This window comes from Meleagris gallopavo, chromosome 3, assembly GCF_000146605.3.
Source record: "Meleagris gallopavo isolate NT-WF06-2002-E0010 breed Aviagen turkey brand Nicholas breeding stock chromosome 3, Turkey_5.1, whole genome shotgun sequence".
NCBI lineage: Eukaryota > Metazoa > Chordata > Aves > Galliformes > Phasianidae > Meleagris > Meleagris gallopavo.
The window spans coordinates 90,883,020-90,907,439 of NC_015013.2; the positions used below are offsets into that span (position 1 = coordinate 90,883,020).

At 39.2% G+C, this 24,420-nt stretch overlaps 1 protein-coding gene across 1 annotated transcript; it reads left to right on the top strand.

Annotated features, from left to right (window-relative positions):
* The first annotated feature begins 264 nt into the window (after positions 1 to 264).
* Positions 265 to 24,120, top strand: LOC104910469. The gene is made up of 2 exons (XM_031552937.1): positions 265 to 962; positions 24,004 to 24,120. Exons 1-2 carry the CDS (start codon positions 280 to 282, stop codon positions 24,008 to 24,010), a joined length of 690 nt encoding a protein of 229 aa, XP_031408797.1. The 5' UTR covers positions 265 to 279; the 3' UTR covers positions 24,011 to 24,120.
* Positions 24,121 to 24,420: the final 300 nt, after the last annotated feature.

Here is a 24,420-nt window from a genome sequence, read left to right on the forward strand (position 1 = left end):
TTATGCTGTGTTACAGAGAATGCATGTCCTCGCTTCCCATGGGCTTTGTGACTGCATGAACCGAATGACCACTATCTGGGGGAAGAAAAAGTTAAAATCGTGGTTTTGGTTCTCATTTGAAAAGCAAAATTCTCGCCTTTTTTTCGGAGTGACCCCACCCCGCCCCGTGAGAAGCCGCCTCCACAGCCCGCCTAGCGCTCTCAGGGGGGAAAAGATGGGGGCGGGGCTTCGGAGTATCCACCAATCGCAATCTGTGGCCGCGCCTTGACTGACAAACCGATGTACCCAATGGGAGCCGTCACAGAGATAGGCGGGGCGACACGGAAGGGGGCTGACGCAGCACCGCCCATAGGGCGGTGGCGGAGCAACGCCTCGGGGAGTGGCTCTGCGCGTTCGGGGCGTGGCTTAGGGCTGTGGGGGGCGTGGCCTGCCCGGGGGTATTTAAACCTGGAGCAGCGGGATTTGTTCACTCAGTCGGTGCGGCGTCGTGGAGTGCGTGCGTTTGTTGTTTGCGTTCGGTGTCGCTTTTTCTTTTTTAACACGCTTTTCTTCGGCGCGCGCGTGTACGCGGAAGGGGCGCGTCCCGGCTGGGCTCGGCGGCTCTCGGAGCCCGTTTTTTATCCTTTCTCCTCCGCCCCGTGCGCGTCCACTGAGGGATTTCTTCACGTCCCGCGCCCGGGGGGCTGTCCCCTTCCCTACCCCTCTCGGCCGGGAGCTCGCGGCGCTTCCCTCTGGATGCGTCCCCGCAGCCCCAGGCGGGAGGCGGCCGGGGGGAAGCGCTGCCTCCAAGGATTTACCGCCGCCCGGCACTCAGCCCCGCGCCTTCTCCTCCCCTGCGGGCGCTCCGTTGCCGCCCCGGACCGCTATCGCCGTTATGGACGAGAGATACCTGCCCGAGCTGATGGCGGAGAAGGACTCGCTGGACCCGTCCTTCACGCACACCCTGCGGCTGGTCAACCAAGGTGAGGGGTGCGGCGGGCGGCTGGCGGCGGCCCCTTCTTTCCATCCTTCCGCGCTGCTGGAAGTTTCCGCGGAGACGCCCGGCGCGGAGGGGCGCGGAGGCCGCACGGCGTGGGTTTGTTCTCTATCCTGTGGCTGTTGCTGAGGTGCTGCCCGGCTCCTGAGCCCCGTCCTGCTCGAAGGAGACTGAGGGTGGTTTCCTGCAGTCCTGCTCTGGTCTAGGGTGGTTTAAGATAATCTTCCGTTGTTTAATTTAGAGAGTATTTCAAGTTGAGTTGTTGTGTAGCATGGGTTGAAGTTCTGGGGCGGTTAAACCCTTAAGTGTTTCCCTCTCTTACCCCGAGGTGCTCCGGTGTAATAGCTTGCTGGTTGTAGATGCGTGACTGTTGGCCGGAGCCTGCATCTTTGTCTCGGATCTGGTGCCTCTATAACTCCTGTATTAGGGAGCAAACAACGCGTTTGGTTGCTTTTTCCCAAAACAGCGAACACGCTCTTTTTCAAATGCGCAGCTCCAGACAGTCAGGATGATCGCTCTGCCTTTGACGTGTCCGATCGTGCTGGCTCTTTGTTTCGATGATGCTGAGTAGAAAAGCCATGTGACTTAAGCTGTGTGGCTTCGTGTAAATCACCTGCCTGTTACACATCTCCAAATTTACAAGTCCTGCTCTGTAGATAAGCCTCCGAGTATTTGGGATGGTGGGGTGAAACAAGTTAGGAACCGGTCTTCCAGTGTAACTCAATAGCAGCTAAGTGTTTTTTTTTTTGCTTCAGTTGAAGTGACTCCAAGCTGTATGATGTACTGCATGCTACAGGGATAGGGCTAAATCAGTGCGGCTTCTTCAGTGCATTGACATGCTGCTTGGTGTGTAATGGACTGCAAATGCCAATCTCTAAATTGGATGGAGACTTAACTGCTGTCCAAAATGTTCTGGAGTTACTGTTAGTTTCAGCTGTGGAATGCATGTACTGTGTGACTTGCAGCTGCCTGCCCTTGGGCTGTTGACATTCTGCCTATTTATTCCAATTTTGAATTTGTAGGAGTGCCACTGATAGTGAGAGAAAGCTCTTTGTTAACACAACTCTCTATTTGCCTACTTTCTATTAAAGAAATGCTAAAAGCTAAGCTCAATGGCTCAGAATTTAAGGCTGCAAGTTAGTGAAGTTACTATAAGTTAGTGTTGACAGAACCTTTGCACGATTCATACAACCAGATGTAAGTTGTGGAAGTATGTAAATTATTTCAAATACTACTTATAGAAGTACATACAGTTCTCCAGTTATTACTGTAGAATCATCATTTTTGTAGACTGATAGTTTTTGTAGTTCTCATTCAAATGGGCAGTTAAGAGGCAGAAACATCTACCTGCTTTCGTTGTATAATACTTGGTACCTACTTGTGTACTTGTAGCTCCCAGAGCAAGCGATGTATTCCATAGGAAAAGTGGATGGTTGTGGTTCTAACCTCTTTATTCTAGTCTCATTGGATTTTTTGCTTACACTAGAAGTCTTGCATTAAATCTGATTGAAGTGTTCATGTGTCAGGTAAATGAAGCAAGACAACTATCAACCAATTAACTGTAGCTTAAATAACTGCAGCTTAAAATGTGTAGCTGCTATCTAAAACCCTTTAAAGCAGTAGTACAGTTGAGGAACCAAGTGAGGTGAGTTGGATGTCTAATAGAATTGAGAAACTCACTATTTTGAGAAAAGATGTTTAACAGAACTTTTATCAGTGGCTGGTTCATTTATTTCAGTTGATATTCACATTTAAGTGAATGCAGTCATTAGTGGCAAAGTGTGTTATTTTTGCTCGTTCGTCATATGCCAGGTCCAGTGAGTTCTTTCTGCGATAGAACAGTAAGGCAAATGAAGTGTCTTGTCTATTTCTTTTGAAGCTGAAGTTGCTTAGTTTCTCTGTTTAGAATGAAACGTGTTTCAGAGTTCAGCTTAGCTGAGCTGTGTCAGAACATCTTTAAGTGCTTAAAATAACTAGCTTAATTACGTAATGGTGTTTTGATGTCTTAAGAGCATTACATTTAGGATTTGCATTTACTTTAACTGAAATACTGTAAATAAGCCAACTTTCTTCATAAACTTAGGATCAATGTATAAGAATTCTGTGGTAGAACTTGCGAATCTTCCTGAAATGCTGCACCCTCATTTCAGTTGCTTCAGCACTGACAAAAGAGCAAAATAGCTGAAATAGCTACCCATGCTGAAACTCAGCTTCTAGGCTAGGGAAAAGTGGTCTGTGTACAGACTTCCAAAAATCAGTTAATTACAGCTTTTGCACAGAAGTGGACACATTTGCATGTTATGCTTATAATTACAAACTGTAATTTGGATACATACAAATTACGTAATTGCAAATGATACAAAGAGCTTGACATGCTTTGTTTCAGAGGAGTCACTTGAAAAACAATACAGAGATGACTAGGGTGCTGCCAGAATACTTCTACAGGCAGTGTTGTTGGTCTCTCAGAATTAAGGTGTCTATCTCCTCTTGCCCTAATAAAAATTTTCAGCATTTTGAAAGTATTAAACTTGGAGGTAGTATTTTTCATTTATCCTTCGTGGTATATTGCAGTGCTGTTGCAATATTTTTTTTATTGGTGTTGAACACTGCTCAGGAATTCGGTGGCTGTCTTTTTTGGGATGTAAAACCTATTAAAGATTTTTTTCTTTAAAGAATATTGGTATCTTTAACTGCTACTTAAATTTTAGTGTAGTAGGAATCTTTTCTATTTTTTCTACTTTGAATAAGATTTACTTGTATGCTTGAACATTAAGACTCTTTAAAAATGATTTTTGTTAACCTTTAAGCATGCTATATGTTGGAAGCAGGCATGTTGCTCATAATTGTGTCCATCATAATAAGATTAATTTGCAGCTGATATCAGGCAATGGGAACTAGAATATTGCTTGGTTACTATCTTACAACTTCTGTAAGTAAAGATGAAAGGGAAAGATATAGTTCTGTGAAAGAGCAAAAATCTGGTATAGGTACTGTGTGTCTTTGTATTTTTTCCAAATTACTGTCAGCTACTCTATTTTATATGCAAAAACTGGAAAGTATGTTTTGAATGTAAAAGTGATACTTCTGAAGTAAAACCAGTTCTTTATCATTGTGTAGATACACTTTGCAATGTTTTTGAAAGCTATTAACCTTGCATGTGTTTGTACATACTACAATCAACACTACACTTGAAAAACTTCACTAATGGTACTTTAAGAATGTAAAAGAAGAAAAAAGTTGCTTTATTTGTCATCCTATAGATCTGTGCTGATCTGGCAAGTGTGAATTCTGTGAATGTTGGGTAAGGGATCTGAGACTGCATGCTACCAGAAGCTCACTGAAAACATGTTGATACAGGGCGCGTTTTTTAATAAGATGACATTAAAACTGATGTTTGGTGCTTGTTTTATATAATGTTAGCTATGTAGGTTGAGGGAAGACAGTAATTAAAGTCAGGGCAGCTGAAATCCTTATGTTAAGAGGTAATGAGTCCCAGTGTCTTGTCTGAAATGCAGCTTTTACTTCCACGTAGGCTTGTCTTAAGGAATTTTTCCTTAAGATCTTATTTTAGCTATATTGAGACTTATTTTAGCTATATTGCTTCAGTTGGCAAGGCTACCTTTAAACTCCTCTCAAGAGCAAGATATACAGGAATAACAAGCCTTCTGATCAGTAGATGGCTGTGTGTGCTAGCTGGATGCTGGATCACTGTACTGAGCCATGTGACTGTCTGTGATCAGCACAGGTTTGCTGACTTCTGTCCAAAGCTTCATGAGTTAGTGATCAAATTGCCATCTCTTAAAACCAGTACTTTCCTAAAAGCCAAGGAGGATAGACTGTGTGAGAAGTGTACTGGCTTCCTGCATTGTAGAGAATATTAACCTGCCTTATGTTTATAGCTATTCTGTGCCTGCAATGTAAAAATTGTTAAAGCAGGAACTCAATTTATTACACTAACTCAGGGATGTGAGTTTCTGGGTGCTTACTAAGGATTTCCTTTAATTTTTTCAATGAATAGATGTGTGAAGAATTAAATTTGTCATCAAGCACACTTTTTAGTGAACTGATACACTAACTTTGTGATATAAATAATCTATTTTGTGGTGAATCATCCTCCTGCTTTGAGCACAAACATGGCATGGGACGGACAGATGTGGTAACTTCAGTTCCCAGTCCCTCAATGGTGTTGCACATCCTCAATTTGTTTCTCATTGCATCTTCCACAAGCAAGGAAGTAACTCCCCTTTTCAGTATTCAGCTCTTGTAGGCTGGCAAAATGCTCTTTAGAGGCTATAGGCATTTTTGTAAAGCCAATGAAAAAAGCTGATTGGATTCTGTATGTTCGAGTAATCCTGAATGAGTTAATTTTGTAGTACATGCTTCAGACTGAAAGATTTTTTCAGACCAAGGCCATTGAAGTTGTCATTCCTGGAGGTTAACTAGAAAGCAGAAACTCTGTTATGTTCTAAGAATCAAACTTCAAAGCAATAGTATGTGAAAGCTTACAAGGGTTACTTGGCAGGTGCAATGCAAGAGAAGTTTGTGTCAGAAATACGGATGGGTATGGCTTGATGGCAACCCCATAAAACCAAGCAAGGCTGGCTTAGGTTCTGGTTCTTTTAACATAGCTTAAAAAGTAGTAGGAACTTGAAGAAGCCATCAGATTGTCTCTTCTTTCATCCGGTCTATACCTTCTCTATAACACTTCAGAAGCAGACATTTGTTGTGGTTGGCTCATTGCTTTTTCTGCAGTGAAACTGCCCTGGGAAAGTTGTAGCTTGTTAACAATTAGGTTTGAGTCTTAGTCTCCTAAACGGCGGGGGAATTGATTTATCAGGTATTCCAGTCATGTTAACAGTGAAGCTGGGAAATGCAGCTAAAGATAATCATACATACTTCACCCTGGACTCATCTGCTATGAAGCGTGACTCTAGCCTGCAGCTGCTCACCCATGATCACATTGAGACCAAAGCTGACTTCTAATTTACTTGCACACTTACTTTGGCAGTCAATGAGAGAGATCAAATTTAAAGGTTTCAAATTTAAGCTGACATGGTTTGTCACTTTCAATCCTTTTCGACACCATCCATGCAAATTAAAACGGTAACCTTCTGAGCACTTATTTACTGAAGAAATCAGAGAAGTCACAACACTGAATGACTGCTCCTCTGGCCCATGGCTTGCTCTACTCTACTTGCATGTACTTATAATAATCCGTGTATGTGATATTTGTGGCTATTGAGTTCTCTCTGATTTCAAATTGAGGTATAATTAAGAAACAAAGTGATCTCCTTCCTTCTTCAGGAGAGTGAGGTATCAAAGTTCAGAGTTGAACAATCTTTGTAAAGTGTGGTACTGTGTGTGACTTCTAATTAATACTAAGCAATTTCAGTAAAAAGCATGCTTAAATGGATTAGCTGGTAACTGATGTAACTAATAGCTTACGGTAAATGGGCTGGCTGTTCTTAGCTGAGCTTAATGTTTGTTATTAATAGTGATATAAAATTAAGGATAGATGCGCTAGGCAAATGGTGTACTTTGATAAAGTAGGGAACTGATCTGCTTGAGCAGGACTGTATTTGCTTGAGGTTAGGAAGGATTTGTGGAGGAATCTGGGTTTTGTTGGATCACTGGACAGAGTCCAACTGTGTGATGTTCAACAAGGTTAAAGGTTGGGTTCTTCTCTCATGTCAGAACAACCCCATGCAGTGATACAGGCTTGGGGAAGAGTGGCTGGAAGCTTGCAAATAAAAAAAGATCTAGAGGCAACAGCTGGCTGAACATGAGCCAGTAGTGTGCCCAGGTGGCCAAGAAGGCAAAATGTGTTCTGGCCTCTATTAGAAATAGCGTAGTCAGCACTAGGGAAGGGGTTGTCTCATTGTATGTGGCACTAATAAGAAGAAACTTGAAATACTGTTTTCAATTTTGAGGCCCCTCACTACAAAAAGAATGAACTTAATGAGTGTTTGCAGATAAGAGGGACAAAGCTGATGAAAGGGACTGGAAAGCAAGATTTGAGGAGTGGCTGAGGGAAATAGGATTGTTTCCTCTTGATGAGAAACCTCATCATTCTTTGTAGTTTTTAATATATAAAGGGGAGCTACAGGAAAGGAGACAGACTCTTGAGCAGGCTTTGTTGTGTTACAACAAGGGGAAACTGCATTAAATTTGAAGGGAGATTTAGGCTGGATATAAAGGAAAAAGTCTTTACAGTGATGGTGGTGAGGCATTGGAACGAGTTGCCTGAAATGTGGTAAGTGCCTGGAGACATTCAGGGTCAGGTGGGACCAGGCTCTTGACACTCTGATGTAGCTGTGGATGCCCCTGTTCCATGTAGGGGAGTTAGATTAGAGGACCTTTAAAGGTCCCTTCCAACTTCAAGGATTCTGATTCAGAGTATTCTGCAACTTGGGTGTTGAGTAACGGCGATTGTAGTTGAGAATGACCTTAGTTAGATGCTTTAGCTGAGCAGAAGTTCCAAGTACATAATCATGTCTTTAAAATGAGGTCATATGGACTAGAATTTCATTGTCTTCTGACATGAATTCTAGATACAGAATTGTCTTCGTCTTCAAGAAGATCATAGAAAAATCAATGGAAAAAAATATTACAACCTTGATAAAAGGCCTATAAGCTTCTTGTTGATCCGATATGTTTGTGAAAATAATCATTAACTTGTGGTTTGCGTGCATAGGTGCCACCACAGAGGTAAACCTGCAAAAAGGCCCTTCAGAATTGTGAAATGTGAAGCAAAAAATAAAGTGAAAACTAAAGCACAATATTTTGAGTGCCTAGTTATTTAATAAGATACTAAAATAAATGGTTCCTTAAGATCTTTGTCAAAATTCATGCATTTCTGGACATTCAATCTTGACTAGTTTTTTTTTAGGGTTAGTATTGGTAACTGTCAATATCAAGATGCACATGAAAGAACTAGAAATCGTTTCAGTAAACCTATTGCTCTTGCACTTAACAAATTTTCTTTCATATTGAAAGTTCTGCTGTGCTGATCCTGGTATAGTGTAGTGATAGTGGAAACTAGAAATTCAAATCCTTCGAGGGTTTAGTAATTTTCTTCAATTTTGTCAATCCATTTTGGGCTGTACAATAGGAATAATCAGTAGGGGAAGATTCCGTTCCATGTACTAGACAGATCTAGAATGAAATCAAAATTGCTGTTGTTGCTCTGACACTGAACATTTAGCTGCATTCATTGACTGCTCGGTGTAAATGCATTTGTAGTGAAGTGCTTCTGATCAGATGTGATCCAGGAACAGTAACTGTACTCTTGAAAGCAAGTTCTTTTGAAAGCAGATGCTTAGTATTTTCAGCTTTATTTTTCTCCTGTTTTGGGATAGTAGTTTTATTACTTACAAAAAATAAAATACAGAAACCAAAGGAATTTTTGTTAATGGCTTTTTGATTACTTTCCTCCGAGGGTGACAGGAGGACTTGTCAGCCCTCTGCACCCTCAGGGCTTCTGCAAGCATGTTTTGGTCTTTTCCCCTGATTTTTTTGTCACTACAGATGAGATCAGTTTCTAAACATAATGTAACTCAAGCTTTCTTCTCTACACCAGGAATCTCCACTGGGATAGATACGTATGCACAGAAGTAGGGGAAAGTTTGGCTCATTTTGCTTAAGTGAACAGTCATGATCATTTTGAAATCATTTCATATGAAACATAACTAAACATTATTATTATTTTCAACTCTGTCCACGTGATGGGGGGGGTTGGAACTAGATGATCTTTAAGGTCTCTTCCAATCTCACTCTATTACAGTTAAAAAAACTCAGAAAGCTAGAATGGTTTTTCGCTGTATTAATTGATAGTTTCATGCCTACTTCCAGCCTGCCTTGGTTTCAAGAGAATTATCAGAACTGAATTCTGTGTCTTACAAGGATTTCACAAACTTTCTGTGGGGGTTGCAGAGGTTTCTCAAAGAAAAAGTTTTTTTATGAATCATTTGACTCAGTTCATCTCTTTAGATCCTGTTGTTAGAGAATCTAATTTGCTTCACTTTCAGTGGAGGATCTGCAGCAGATAAGTTGCAATTGCAATGATACCTCTTGCTCTAGTCAGTATTTTCTAGTGCTATCCTAATAACATCCTAGACAGAGACTGGAAGGTAAAATGTGGTCCTTAACACTTGGACTTTAAGTCTGAAAAGAATTACTGTGATCCTGTCCATCTTGTACAACACCAAGTTCTTTTAAAGATTCTTTTTGCTTAATGTACATTTATTACACCGTGGTTGGAAAAAAAGACTAAAGCTTCTATTAGCCTACTATATAAAAGCGTGCAACAGAGGATTTATTAAAACTTATTAAGTTTAATATTTTAATAAAAAATATTATTAAAACTTAATGTTTGTGTTTTTGAAATGTGTTTTTACTGCAGCCTGTCTTGAAGACTTCACAGAAACCTTTTAAGTCCATGTGAAGCTTGTATCAGGAATTTCATCGGTACAGTAAATGCTTGAGGGAATAAATGTATTTCTGAAACTTCTTCCAGTCTTAACTTTTTTCTTTGAATTTGGGGTTCTCAGGTAATTATGAAATGTTCCTCTGAAGTAAGGAAAGAAGTGTTCCACAGTAGAATCTGCTGCAGGATAACTGAAGAGTATCTTAATAGTTTTGAAAATAGGTAACTTTTTTGGTGTCTTTATCAAGAAACAGTATTGTTGTCAGTTGATCACCAAGTATTAGCACTATCATGCAGTTGTTAATTTCAGTCTTTTCTCTCCTCAATATTTTGATGTTCAGATGTGGTGCTCAGGGCCATGATTTCGCAGTGGGTTGTTAGAGTAGGGTAGTACGGTCAGGTTGGATTTGATGATCTTCACCAACCTGAGCTATTCTATGATCTCTTGAAATGCAGCCTGTATCTTGAGCTTGACAGCTGTGCTGTGACTCGTACTGTCAGTGTGTCAGCAGGGGGAGCCGGCATTTAGCCTAACGATTGTCTACTGATGCTGTGAGGGAACATAACTGGGAAAGTGATGTTGGTCCTATTGAAAGAAAGCAGAAAGCTGAACCTGGGTGCTGTATGATATCAGTGTTCATCTGTCATAGTGACTTTTGTAGCTGAATATACTGTCTGTTCCTGGAAATGTGGGTCCCTCCTGAAGAAAGGCAGTGTATGGTTAACAGAGACTTCATTAGTTAGATAATCATTTTGTTAAAATGACTCAATTTAACTATGTAAGTGTGAAAAGTTGTTGGTCAGGGTACGAAGGCTCTAAATGGCCTGCAGAAAGTGGTCTTTGCATCACACTGCTCCTCTGTCCCATAGATTTTTTCTTTTGTTGCTTTGTTGCTCACTGTTTGATCACAAGCATAGGCTTACACATAGACTGCTTATTGTAGTTATAATAGAGGTATTTTACTTGGGATTCAGGGTTTCTAAATACAACAAATTGTGGATAGGAACTGAAATAGCTTTGACCTGTGCTGTTCTCCTGATGTATGTTTTAACTAGCAAGGCTCAGGCCAATTTGGTAAGTGTTAAATTGAGATTTAAGAGCAACACTTCACCAAACCTTTTAACTGTAAGCTCTTAGAATATCATGTAATTATCACTGATTAAATGGAGAGTCCAGGGCAACTATCATTATTTATAAATCTTATGTTCATAGATTGTGCTTAAAAATTTACACATCTGAAATAACAGACCTTGTTTGGAACACAAAATAATAGTTCATAGTTCTGCATAAGGTTAATTAAACGCTGATGTGCATTTCATTATCACATAAGTGGCAAGTAGCAGGTTGAGATGAGTTAGTTCAGTTATTAATAAAATAACGTGTCTGATAGAAATTGATATGATCTGCTCTCAACAAGTAAATCATTGTTTCTCTAAACTTCAGTGGATATGCTCAGCATTGTTAACATTATTTATTGTACTTAAGTAACTAGTAGTCCTGAGAATGTTGTTTCCTGTTGCTTGTGTGCTCAAGGCAATGACCAGAGCTTCCACTGGCTGGCTGTCTTGGCTAGAAGGCTATTAATGATATCTAGATAGAGTGCAAACCTGTAGTTTGCAGTGAGTAAATACTTTGGAAGTTCACTCATTCATTATTCATAAGTCCATGCAAATAGTGCTAATCATGTGGCAGTAGCTTGTCAGCATTTTCATGAAGTGGTTTTGGCACATCATTTGGAAGTTTTTGGTGCTGTTACCAAAGCAGGTTTGAAATCCTTGAGTAATCATCTGATACGAAACTGTGAGAGAGAAACTGTGATCTTTCTCTGTTCAAGTTCAGCACCTTGTAACTTGGCTGTAAGCACTTGTCGGTATTGGATGTCAGGCTGTGTTGTAATAAAACAAATGCTAGAGAGGGTTATTTTCCCTTCACTCCAGTGATGACTAATTAGCTATTTGAATTGTATAAATTACAGTCAATCAGCTTTTGCTAATAACCCCTTTTCCCCTTTTTTTACCTTAGAGCATTTCATCCTCAAGACAGCTATCCTGACATGGTAGAAACTTTTACATGCAACTAATTGAAATACTAACAGAATAGTGAATGCAATTTCAAGCTAGTACATGAAATGAAGAAATAAGAGCAGATGGCCCCTTCAGAAAAATAGATTAAAGAGAATAGATGCTTCTGGCCAGCTACATAGTTAATCCCTTGCTTCTTGTCAAGGGCTACTGCCAATAGAGTTATTATACCAGGGTAAAATGGAAGCTATATGAAATTAATGGGAAAAAGCTTTTTCTGTCACTGCTCTTACTAAGAATTTAGTGTTCATATTTTTGAGTTATTGTAAATAGGAATAATAACCTGTTCAGGTTTTCAGCTTCAGAAATGGATGCTATAATAAAAATAATTCTGAGAATGTAGTTTTGTTTATATCTATATCCAGAGTCTAACGTTTATTTTTCTCTGAAATGCTGACTGTTCAGTCTTTAAACCCTCATGACAGGGATCTGGTGGAAATGTTTGTGATTACTTCTGCTCATGGCTTGATGAGAAATAAAACTTTCCTTGGTTAAATGTTCTTTCTAGTTTTTTTGTTAATGGGCAGTCTGATCTTATTCAGTTCATTTAAGAACCTTTATTTTCTAGCTTTATATTAAGCAGCACATTCAAGCATTTTAGTTATTGTTTTTTAACTAGATCAGCTGTTCCTGCACTTGTTCTAAAATACTGTCAGTGAATTAAGGTAAGTGAGGTGTGAAACTCAGCATGATCGATACATTAATGTGTATCTCAATACAAGATCCATGATTTACAGATGCATTTGTAGGACTAATGCACATTATGATTGCTTTGATATTTTCTTTTCACATGCACCCTTAAACTTTCGTTTCCCTTCTTATCAGTGAAACATAGCATACTGAGTTTCTTCTCAGCTAATGTTCATCCTGAGAGGCCAGACCCTGCATTTCCTGAATAGAAGCGCTTGTTTTTTGTAGATTCTTTCTCTTCTCACATCTAGAAATAACTTACTTTTGAAATGAGAACATCAGTGTTTCCTGTTCTAATTCTGAAGAAATGTAAATGTAATTGAATCACCAAGTAGTGATGCCGCAGGTTCTTGGTGTTTGTGCTTTTCATATTGTTCCTTGGCAGACAGAAGTGATGGAGCAATCTGTGAATCTGTGGGTTTATGTAGGCAGAGCAAGTGGCTCTGTGGTCAATGGTAGCTTTGGCATTTTCTGGCATTACTCACTTTATCTCAAGCCAATATAACCAGTCCAGCTTGGGTTTCATTTCACCTCGAATGTAGGTGTACTTGATACATTAATTATTCCACTAAATTTTAATGTGTTGCTTACCATAGAATCACAGAATGACCTGGGTTGAAAAGGACCACAGTGATCATCTAGTTTCAAACCCCCTGCTGTGTGCAGGGTCACCAACCACCAGACCAGGCTGCCCAGAGCCACATTCAGCCTGGCCTTGAATGTCTCCAGGGATGGGGCATCCACAACCTCCTTGGACAAGCTGTTCCAGTGTCTCACCACCCTCTGAGTGAAAAACTTCCTCCTAATATCCAACTTAAACCTCCCCTGTCTCAGTTTAAAACTCTTCACCCTTGTTCTATCACTATACACCCATGTACACAGGTGTTCCTCTTCCTGTTTGTATCCTCCCTTTAGGTACTGGAAGGCCACAATGACATCTCCTCAGAGCCTTCTCTTTTCCAAGCTGAACAAGCCCAGTTCCCTCAACTTTTCTTCACAGAAGAGGTGCTCCAGTCCTCTGATCATCTTAGTGGCCCTCCTCTGGATCCATTCCAAGAGCTCCATCTTTATGTGAAAGCATCCTGAAGTTGCCTGTGAACTGATCCTTGCTGCCTTGTTGATCTATTACATTTACTGTATAACAAACTACAATTCCCTCAGCAAATATATACATATATGCATTTATGCTTTCATATGATAACAGAAATTGTCCATGAGTAAGTACTAGCAAAAGGAAAACCTCTGGAAGCCCTTTGAACTGTCTGGACAGCATAGTAAAAACAAAATTGGAGGTATTAAGTGATTTTTATGTTTAGAAGATTTGTGTAATGTAAACAGTCATCCCAGTCTAATTCCTCCAAAAGCAGAGTGTGTAAACATGACAATTTGTGATAGGTATAAAGCTACTTCACGTGTGGATTTCAAATGTAAATTCATATTTATTTTAATTCGTAAAGGGATCAGACATACAGACAATCTTAGGGCATAGTGTTTTGACATAATGAAGTAAGGACTCTTAATATATAATAACAAAAAGCTTCTCCTACTCTACCATTTATATGCACAAACATGATCAGGTAACCCTTGGACAAGATTTTACTTGCCATTTTGGTGAGTCATCAAGGACCCATATTCTTTCTTCCTCATAATGTGTATTGCACTTCAATTGAATGAAGTTTTTTTACTGATTCCTTTGACACCATTCACAAGTAGGGAAAGCCTAAAATAAACCTCATCTGAAAAAATGGATACAACGTGCAGCTCTTACCAATATTTTGATTTGTGATGTATGCATGTTAAGTTGAAATAGTTCTCATTTAGCCACAGAACACTTGTTTACTGAAGACTAAAGCACACAGAAGCACTATTAGAGATCTCGTATTTAAAGCTTTTTAAAGCACTGGCAAAGATCTCTGAAGTCTTCTGACAGTTTTAAACAACCTACATTTAATACCTGGAAGATACCTGTACAACCATTAGTCCAGTATTAGGCAAGATTTATGCAGCAATGAACATGAAGTGTCATCTTCTTCTCTTTAAAAGATGCTTTGAGAAATGCTAGAGCTTTGCCAGCAACCTCCATCTCAAATGACAGAAGGCTATGGTACAACCTCAAGCTGGTAATCCTTAACTCAGCAATATGTCAGATACCCTTCTGATAAATTCTAATCACTAGTGATGGGTTATAGAAGTCAGTAGTTTAATATCTTCGTTAATACCTTGGCTGATGGAACAAAGCAAAACTTCAAGTTAGAAAAAAGAAATAATATGGCCACAATAAGAAACTGGGAAATATGGTTCAAATACCAGAGCTCTGATGCCATCAAGATGTACCCTGACAGGCGACAATAATTTAATTAGATTTAAAGGTAAGTACAAGCCCCGTACTATAGGAGGAAGAACTCCATGCACTGTGACAAAATGGTAATCAATCATACAGGAAGTAGGTTTGCAGAATTACTGACATTGGAATGTATTGAAAGAACTGAATGTGTATTTGTGAAGAATTTAGTAGAATGGCACTCCCAACAGTGAGCGAAGTGATCCTTCCTTTTTAACTCAGCAGTGGTACAACCACATTTAGCATAGTGTTTTATGCTGGGCTACTGATTGCAGAAGTGACAGAGACCACATCAAGTCTGTTTGGTATTATATGATTAGTACTTCACTATTATCTGACACAGCTCCTTTTTCAGAGATATTTAAAACCCATCTGGACTTTATGCTGAGAAACCTGCAATAGTTGCTGATACTGTGGGAATCAAAAGGATTGTGCTAGGCTCTTTTCAGTGGTGTGCAGAATAGAACAAGGGGTAACAAGCAAAAGTGAGAACACAGCAAGTTCTGTACAAACAGAAGGAAGAACTTATTTACTCTGAGGGTTACAAAGCACTGGAACAATCTGCCCTGAGTTCATGGAGTCTCCTTCCCGGGAGGTTTTCAAGACCAATCTAGATACTTACTGGAGAGCCATTCTGCTCTGAACCTGCTTTGGCAGGGCTGTTGGACGTGACAATCCCTGGAGGTTCATTCCATCCCTTAAGATTGATTGGATGGTTGGAATCCAATAGTTGTGAGCACTGTCCAAGTGAGAAGTGGCATTCTTCTGAGGTCTGTACTGAAAGTGGCATTACTTAATGTATTTTTCAGCAGCTTAGCAGTGGGATTGAGTGCTCCCTCAGCAAGTTTGCCAGCAACACCAGTGTAGTATGGCTGATGAACTGGAGGGAAGAGGGGCCTGGAAAAGCTTGAGAGTTGGGCTTGCACAGACCTTATGAAGTTACAGATGATCTTGAGCATGATCACACAGCATGCACAGGACAACCATGAGATAAGGCCCTACCAGCTTGGGTTCATGAAAGGCAGGTCCTGTCTGAATAGCCGAATGCCTAATATCCTCTGGGCTGGTGACTCAACTGGTTGATGAGGGAGAGGCTGCTTGAGTAGACTACATAGTGGCTAAGACTGTGGTGAAGTCTATCTCCCCCAGTATTCTCTGGGAGAAGCTGGCAGCCCGTGGCTTAGACAGGTCCACTCTTTGCTGGGTAAAGAACAGGCTAGATGCCTAGGCCCAGAGGGTGACAGTGAATGAGCTTGTGATTCATCAGGGGTGCTGATCCCCAGGGGTCAGTAGTGGAGCCCATCCTGTTTAATATCTTTATTGATAGTTCGGATGATTGAATTGAGGGGCACTTTCAGTAAGTCTGCCAAGCTGGGGGGAAAAGTGTTGATCTGCATGAGGGCAGAAAGGCCCTACAAAGGGACGCAGACAAGCTGGAAAGATGGGCTGAAGCCAACTGTATGAGCTTCAACAAAACCAAACAAGCCCAGCATTTTGATTGTAACAAGATGTAAAACTACAGGCTTGGTGCAGAGTGGCTAAAAAGCCATGTGAACAAAAACCATCAGGGGTATTGGTCAAAGTTCAGCTGAAGGTGAGCTAGCAGCATGCCCAGGTAGCCAAGGCTCAGTGCATACTGGCTTGTATCAGAAACAGTGTAGCCAGGAGGAGCAAAGAGGTTATAGCTCCCCTGTATTCAGATCTGGTGAGACGGCAACTTGATTGCTGGTCACAGCCAAAGGATAACAATTAACAGCTCTGTCTGGGTGGAGGTGGGTCAGAAGTAGTGTCTCCCAAGGGCTTGTGTTGGGAATGGTGCTCTTCAGCCTCTTTATCAATGACAGACAATGGAATCGAGTGCACCTTCAGCAAGTTAGTAAATGACACCAAGCTGAGCGGTCGATACATTGGAAGGAATGTGGGAGGGACCTGGACAGGCTGGAGAAGTGGGCACATGAAAACCTAATGAGGTTCAATAAGGCTAAGTGCAGGGTCTTAAACTAAGACAGAGGAGGTTTAGGTTGGATATTAGGAAGAAGTTTTTCAATCAGAGGGTGGTGACGCACTGGAACAGCTTGTCCAAGGAGGTTATGGATGCCCCATCCCTGGAGGCATTCAAGGCTAGGCTGGATGTGGCTCTGGGCAGCCTGGTCTGGTGGTTGGTGACCCTGCACACAGCAGGGGGTTTGAAACTAGATGATCATTGTGGTCCTTTTCAACCCAGGCCATTCTGTGATTCAGTGAATTTCTTCTCAGAAAGAGTGGTGAGTCATTGGAACAAGCTGCCTGAGGAGGTAGTAGAGTCACCATCCCTGAAGGTGTTCAAGAGAAGGGTAGATGTTGAGTGATATGGTCCAGAGCAGTCACAGGCATGGGTTAATGGTTAGACTAGACAATCTTAGAGGTCTTTTCCAACCGTAATGATTCTATGATTCTGTGAAGGACAGGATCACAAGGTACTTGAGCCTTTAAGAAACTTCAGAAGTGTCCAATCCCCTTCTCAATATTATTTTGAATATTTAGAAAGCAACGTGAGGCATATTTGGAGCAGGGCAAGATATGGAAATGAAATCTTTTTTTTTTGTGATGGGATAGTACATTTAACTTCTATAGGGTATTAGATATTGTTTATAGAATCATAGAATTGCTCAGATTGGAAAAGACCTTAAAGATCATCGTGTCCAACCATGACCTAACCATACTACCCTAACTTACCCTAACTCTAACAACTCTCTGCTAAATCATGTTTCTGAGCACCACATCCAAACGGTTTTTAAACACATCCAGGGATGGTGACTCAAACACCTCCCTGGGGAGCCTATTCCAGTGCTTAACAAACCTTTCTGTAAAGAAGTGTTTCCTGATATCCAACCTAAACCTCCCCTGGCACAACTTGAGGCCATTTCCCCTTGTCCTGTCACCAGTGAGAAGAGACCAACCCCACTCTTGCTGTAAGCACCTGGAAGAAAGATCCTGGAAGAAAGCAATAAGGTTTCCCCTTAGCCTCCTTTTCCCCAGACTAAGTAGCTCCAGTTCTTCATTCTCTCCTCGTAGGCCATATTCTCCCAGTCCTTCAAAAGCCTTGTTGCCCTTATTTGGACCTGCTTCAGCACCTCCATGTCCTTTCTGTACTGAGGTGCCCAAAACTGAACACAGTACTCGAGGTGAGGCCTCACCAGGGCTGAGTACAGGGCAGGATGACTTCCCTAGTCCAGCTCACCTTACCATTCCTGATACAAGCCAGGATACCATTGGTCTTCTTGGCCACCTGGGCACACTGCTGGCTCATATTCAGCTGACTGTCCATCAGTACACCAAGGTCCCTTTCCATCAGGCAGCTTTCCAGCCACTCTTCCCCAAGCCTGTAGGGTTGCCAGGGGTTGTTGTGATCAAAATGCAGGACCTGATACTTGGCCCTACTGAAACTCTAACAGTTGCCTTAGCCCATCAATCCAGTCTATCCAGGTCCCTGAGTAGTACCTTTGTCCCCTGTGGCAGATCAACACTCCCTCCCAACTTGGTGTCATCTGCAAACTTACTGAGGGTGCAGTCAATTCCCTCATCAAGATCATTAATAAAGATGTTAAATAGAAGTAGCCCCAGTTCTGAGCCCTGGGGGACACCGCTCGTGAAATGTATGAAGGCTGCTCTGAAAGTAATACCTCCTAGTTTATCATGTTGGTCCACAGCCTCAGAGACAAATGTTGATGGTATGGTAGTAAAGATTGGACCTTCCCACGGCTATTTGGTTACATGTTGTTACAGTGTGACAGATGGCAGCAGAGGGACAGTCTGGCTAAATGCTGTCTAACACAGAAGTGTGTGTGATGTAATGATGTGACATTGCATTCCTCCATGGGGGAAAAAAAATTGCACCCGTTGCTATTCATTGATGCTTGCTAAGCGTTTATGGAGACCAAGCAGTAGACCAAGCAGTGGATGTTATCAGATTGAAAGGTGGACTGCTTGGGCAAGATTTTCTTAGTGATGATGCTGTTGTAGCAGCTGTGAAACAGTGAATCACTTCCACTGGCACAGATTTTTGTGAGTGTGGTATGCAGGTGAAAATGCTTAGCTAATGGCGGTTACTGCATTTTAGCATAGAGTTTTGTAGCTGAGAATTTGCTGTATAAATAGTGTTACTGTGCTCTTTGTTGTGGTTTCCAAGGAATAGGAGGTGCTACTTTCAAAGTGATCTACATAGGGTGTATATGTATATTTCAGTTGCCTTTGGAATTTTTTATGAAATCATGGAACAAAGGAAATGATCTTTTTGTAGTTAGTGGATTCTTGAACTAACTATGCATGAGTTTTTTCTCTGAAGATAATTGTCAACATTAGCTGAATCATTTGGGAATTCTTTGCGCTTTTTTTTTTATAGATGAGCTCCAAAGTTCTACTCACAATAAGACAAATAATAATTTTTAGTGAAGTGGTGAGTGAATCTGGGGCTGGAGCCTATGTTTATGTCTTATTTTCCTGAGCTGAGACTGAATGAACATCTGCTAATATCTCAGTTGCTAGTTTTCCTGCAACAGTTTCAATGTTAGTAAGTCTGAATAAATTTTTTGGTGTGAAGTAATAGGTGTTCAATTAGTTTTAAATTGCTTAAATAAAAAGCCTACTCAAATTTGTCATATTGGTGACTGAAATGTATTTTCAGATCAATGCAGACAGTAGTATTCAGATTGGGTAAGAGAACTTAAAATGCTTTTGAACACAATTTATTATCAAGATTGGTTTAAGTCCTTCAACATGGATGTTATTAATTTGAATATGTTGAATGCTGCAGACATCATTCTAGCATGAACCGCTTATTTTATTGTACATTTAAATCAGATTCATTGTCAATTGCTTCTACAAAGGTAATGGATATAGAGAATATAGTTGTTCTGAATTCAACTATTGTAATAATGCGCATTTGTTAAAATAAATTCCAGTTTCTTATGCGTAGTTCATGATTGAAATATTTCATTTTATACCAATTACAAATTATGGACTACTGATCAAGCTAAATTTGTGTTAAAAATTACATTTTTTCAAAGTACTAAAATGGTGACTGAAGAATATGGGTGGAATTTGTGGAATAATGAAGGTGGATGGGTACAGTAATAGAGCAGCTGCATTGAACATTTACAATTTTATAGTATTTTTCATTCAAGTCTCTTATAACCATTCAGAATGAATCTAGATGTAATCATTACCACAAATATTTGTCCATTATTTTCAAGTCTGTGAGGCTATTTTCATTTTCTTGATTACTCTTGTTCTCTAATTTGCCTTTGCCAGTATTTTCAGAATTGGTAAACTTAGAATGGGAGTCTCCTGAGATCCAAGTGTAGATTTGTTACAGTGAAAAATTTCAAATAAGAAAAATAGTATGGAATGCAGGAGAACTTCACATATGGCATAAATGTAGTCCTTTAATCCCAAAGGCTGCCTCAGAAGTAGTTAATGATGTTCTGTGCTGGAAGAGTTGTAGAAAGTTTGAAACAGGGCAGATAATATTGTCCTTGTTCTTTTTCCATTAAACTACTCTGAAATACTGCTACCACTGAGAATACTCTTTCTCCTTTGGAAGCTTGCTTTTCTGAAAACTAATATATGTTCTTTAATGTAGATCTGTATAAAAATGCAGCCTACTGAGCCACAGTGTAGTACTATTGTTTTTACTGATTTTATTTATTTGTTTGTTTATTTTCCCAACATGATAGCTTAAGGAATGACTGTACTGTCAGGCCACATATCCATCTAGATCAGTATTTTATCTGGTCAGTAGCAGAGGTTGTTTTCTGTCTGTCCTTCTGTCTGTCTTTCTTTCACAAGATGATACTTTCTGAATGATCGAAGTTGGAAGGGACCTTTGGGTCCATCTGGTCCAATCTCTGCTCAAGCAGAGACGCTCAGAGCAGGTTACCAAGGACCACAGTTTTTAGAGATTTCAGAGGAGACTTTGCAGCCTTTCTGGGCAATCTGTGCCAGTGCTGTCATCCACACAGCTCTCTGAAGATCAAGGAGAAGTTCCAGTTTTCCAGTTGTGCTCCTTGCCTTATGTCCTTTTGCTAGACTCTGCTGAGGAGAGCCTGGCTCCATCCTCTTTGTTGTTTTTGTTGTTTTAACACTGTATTAAGTATAAATGCAATACACACTTATTTTCTTTGAGTTTTATATTTTGTCTTGCATTGATTTACAAGTTGATTTACAAGAGACAAGTACGCACTATCACATCATTCTACATTAAATGCAGGTACTTAGATTGGCTTAGCAGAGGGATCTGGAATACTAGCTTGTAGTTCTTCTATAGGAAGATTACTTCTACCTTGAGATTAACAGGAAGCAATCCTACTTTGTCATTATCTAATGTATCTAGCAATGTTGTTTGGTGAATTAAGTGAGAAGTAATTGTTGCTTAGATCTCTGCTATGATTAAATGTAAAGAAAAAACCAACATAGCAACAACAAAAAAAACATGCAATTTTTTGTTCATCAGCTAAATTCCTCTACTATTGTATTAGTCATATCCTTGATCTGAGAACATGGGATTTTAATATCTAGTATTAGGAAAAGCTTTAATCACATGTTCATTTACTATTTGTGTTCTCAGAGATGTTATTACTTCATATAGCTAAGCAGCAGTGAATGTAATCTAAGGATTAAGAAAAAGTAAATCTTCCTGTCCATTTGACCTTGGAAATCTGATTGGATTTGCTATGTGATTGGGCATGATTTTTCCCTAATTATCTAGAGCTTCATGTATGTGGATGATAAAGAACAAGTGACTTGTGCAAATCTGATTCAATGCTTAATTTTAATGCTTAGTTTTATTTCGTATTCATCTTAGTTTTGAGTATAATGAAATCAGAGGAAAAACAAATCTGTGATAAAATTTTTTGCTCTTAGGATAACTTTTGTTGGTAGTTCAGTGAACATTCAAGAAGTCTTAGGCTGTTTTTGATTAAATTTTAAATAATATGAGTCAATTCTTGTTTTATAATGCTATGTCAGTGCACTTTATGGCTGCTCAGAAGGAAAAGAATTCATTTGAATTTGAAGTAAAATAGGGGAAAATGTAATCCATTTTCCTAACATTGTTTGTCAATCTCATGAGTTTCAGTAGCTTCTTCAATCAAATGGAAGTTTTTTTAAGCAGTGGGAATTAAAGTAAATACGGAAATGGCTGTTCTTAACATGGTCAATAAAAGTACATAGCTTATTTAAAGTACAAAGGCAGCTCTTCAGTCAAATGAATGTATTTTTTTTTTTCAAAACTTATTGGCTGCTTCATGTTGAGTGATTATTAGTGCAAGAAGATGATGCTGTTCCTATGACCTTTTGAATCTCACTGTCTTAAGTAAATCAAAATAATGAGTAAATATTGCATTGAGGTTGTCATCAACAAGTTCCTCTAATACTAAACTCCAATGATAACATGAGCTAAGATTTAGGAAATGCAAGTAACATTGCACTGAACTTGGAAGGAATTTATGCAGTTGGTCATCTGAGGAATGTTACTGAGACATTTTTAGGACCTCACTCGTACCACTTAAATGTTTGTAAGTCTGAGAGACCTCTGAATGTTCCTGAAACATTCAGTTGTGTCACACTTATTAGCATTTTCCATGAATATCCTTTAACAAGGATTAATTTGCGAATTCACAGTTCTAATTTGGAATTTTTTAGATCTATAAATGCAACTTCTATGAAAATTTTTCTGGGAACAGGGTAGGATTGCACTATGTACCGTACTGTAACGTTGCGTTCTCAACAGGAGAAAATGAATGTTTAGCTGTATCTACCCATTGATAAAAACACAATGAACATCCAAATTTGAGTCTTAAAGGCGCTTCTTCTCCGTGAGCTTAGGTTACTCTAGAAAGATGACTTGAATTCATCATTAATTACAGCTACTGAAAATGTCTAAAGATTTTATATCTACCTTACTACTGGGAGTCTTCTGTGCGCTGATCTGTTTCAAAATGAAATTAATGTGCTGTCTTGTAGTGTTTGGGTCTTGAATGCAGTCCGATTGTTATTCTGCTTTTCTAAACAACTTCTAGTCCTCCTATTAAATTTCAATATGATTGTATTTGCTTCAGTCATAGGAATAGAACTCTTTTTATTACAATTTTACTATGTGGTAAATATTGGTATAAAATCTTGCTAAAGATCTTCATCCTTCTGGTTTCATAGTTCTGAGTTTTGAGGATTCATACTTGGCGTATACAAACTGTAGTGCTAAAAATCGATGTCATAGTTTGCTTTGCACTCCCAAAACATAAAACTTTGGGTGTCTGATCTTGTTATCTGAAAAAATGAGAGCCTTCTCCTTGTTGTCTTTGTTATATGAGGAAGCAGAGGTGTTGGAAGAAGCTCATTTATATTTCAGAGTACTGCAGTAGTACCATACTTCAGGTATGCATGGATTCAGAAATTCAGAATTCTTAACACATCATTCACCTGCTTTCTGTGAGCTGGAACATTATGCTCTGCAAAATTTCAGTCTTGATTTCATCAGGGAGTGAATTTCAATTTAACTTTACATCTATCTTATTGCTCGTAATTCTCCAGTTCATAAAGTGGCATCTGCAAAACTTCCGTTGTTGCTGAGATTCAGTGGTTGAAATATTTCTCTGTTACCATTTTGCAGGACAGTGTACTGAAATTCAGGGTTTTTCATTAGTGTGCTGCAGCAAAAAGGGCACTGGAAGAAGGTTGCTTTACAGAATATTGATCCTCCCAAATGTTTACACTGTTAGATTCGTATGATTAAATTTTCTAGGGTTTTGCCAAGTAGATTTGAAAGTGTAGTTAGGGAGGTCTGTTCTTTCAGAAACCTTCAGGTTAGATGAAGGAACTAGAGAACAAACTTAGGAGGAGCAGCAGTGAGGGAAATGGAGTTGTTCAGTCTGCAGAAGAGGAGGCCTGAGTTTCTTCTCATTACTTTTAAATCTCATTCCTAATTGTCATCTTGGGTTGTGTCTAGAGATCTCAGATGAGTGTTATTCCAATGTGCTTTAGTTGCAATTCTGAAATTTTGAGAACTTGAATCCACACTTTTGCAGTAGACAGCCACCATTACAACTGCGTACTTTATAGAACTTTATATACAAATGTTTATGTAATAACATATAATAATTAAATTATGTGATATATTTTTAAATTAAAAAGTAAAGTATCTAAGACAAAATAGTTTTTTCCTTGCTTGAGCCATATGATTCGTAAAGGTATCCTAAATATTATGTAAAAAAAATATATTTAAAATGCTTGCACTGATAATTTAAGATAATAATCTAAGTATTAAAAACGCTATAAATGAAAAACATGGTTTACTCCATTTTTTATATACAACGGGAATTATATATAATAGTGTCATGCTATACAGTACTGTTTGTGAAGTTATTATTTTTAATTTATATTGCTTTTGAAGATTCTTAGCTTTCAAATAGCAGTATTAAGCTAAGAAAATAACAAACATTTTTCTTTTAACAGAAATTGAAAAATACCAGAAAGGAGAAGGAAAGGAGGAAGAAAAATATATTGATGTGGTCATCAATAAAAATATGAAATTGGGGCAGAAAGTTTTGATTCCAGTAAAGCAATTTCCTAAGGTAAGTGTAGTTTTCATACTACATAACTAAATGCTTATAAAAAGATAGTAATGGTATATCTTAAGGAGATGACTTTTACGTTTAAGATAGTATTAACTCTCTGTAGTAATGCTGTCCTCTAGTCTGCTGTATGGGAATTCTAAGGTAGGAATGTTTCTTGAAATAAATGCACAGAAGAATGTTGCTAGCACGCAAAAAAACATGTTGAAAACAAATTATAAATCATTTCTTAGAATAGTAGAATCCTTTTTGGATAGAAGAAAGAAATAATTACATTTAAATTAATGCTGATTCTGGG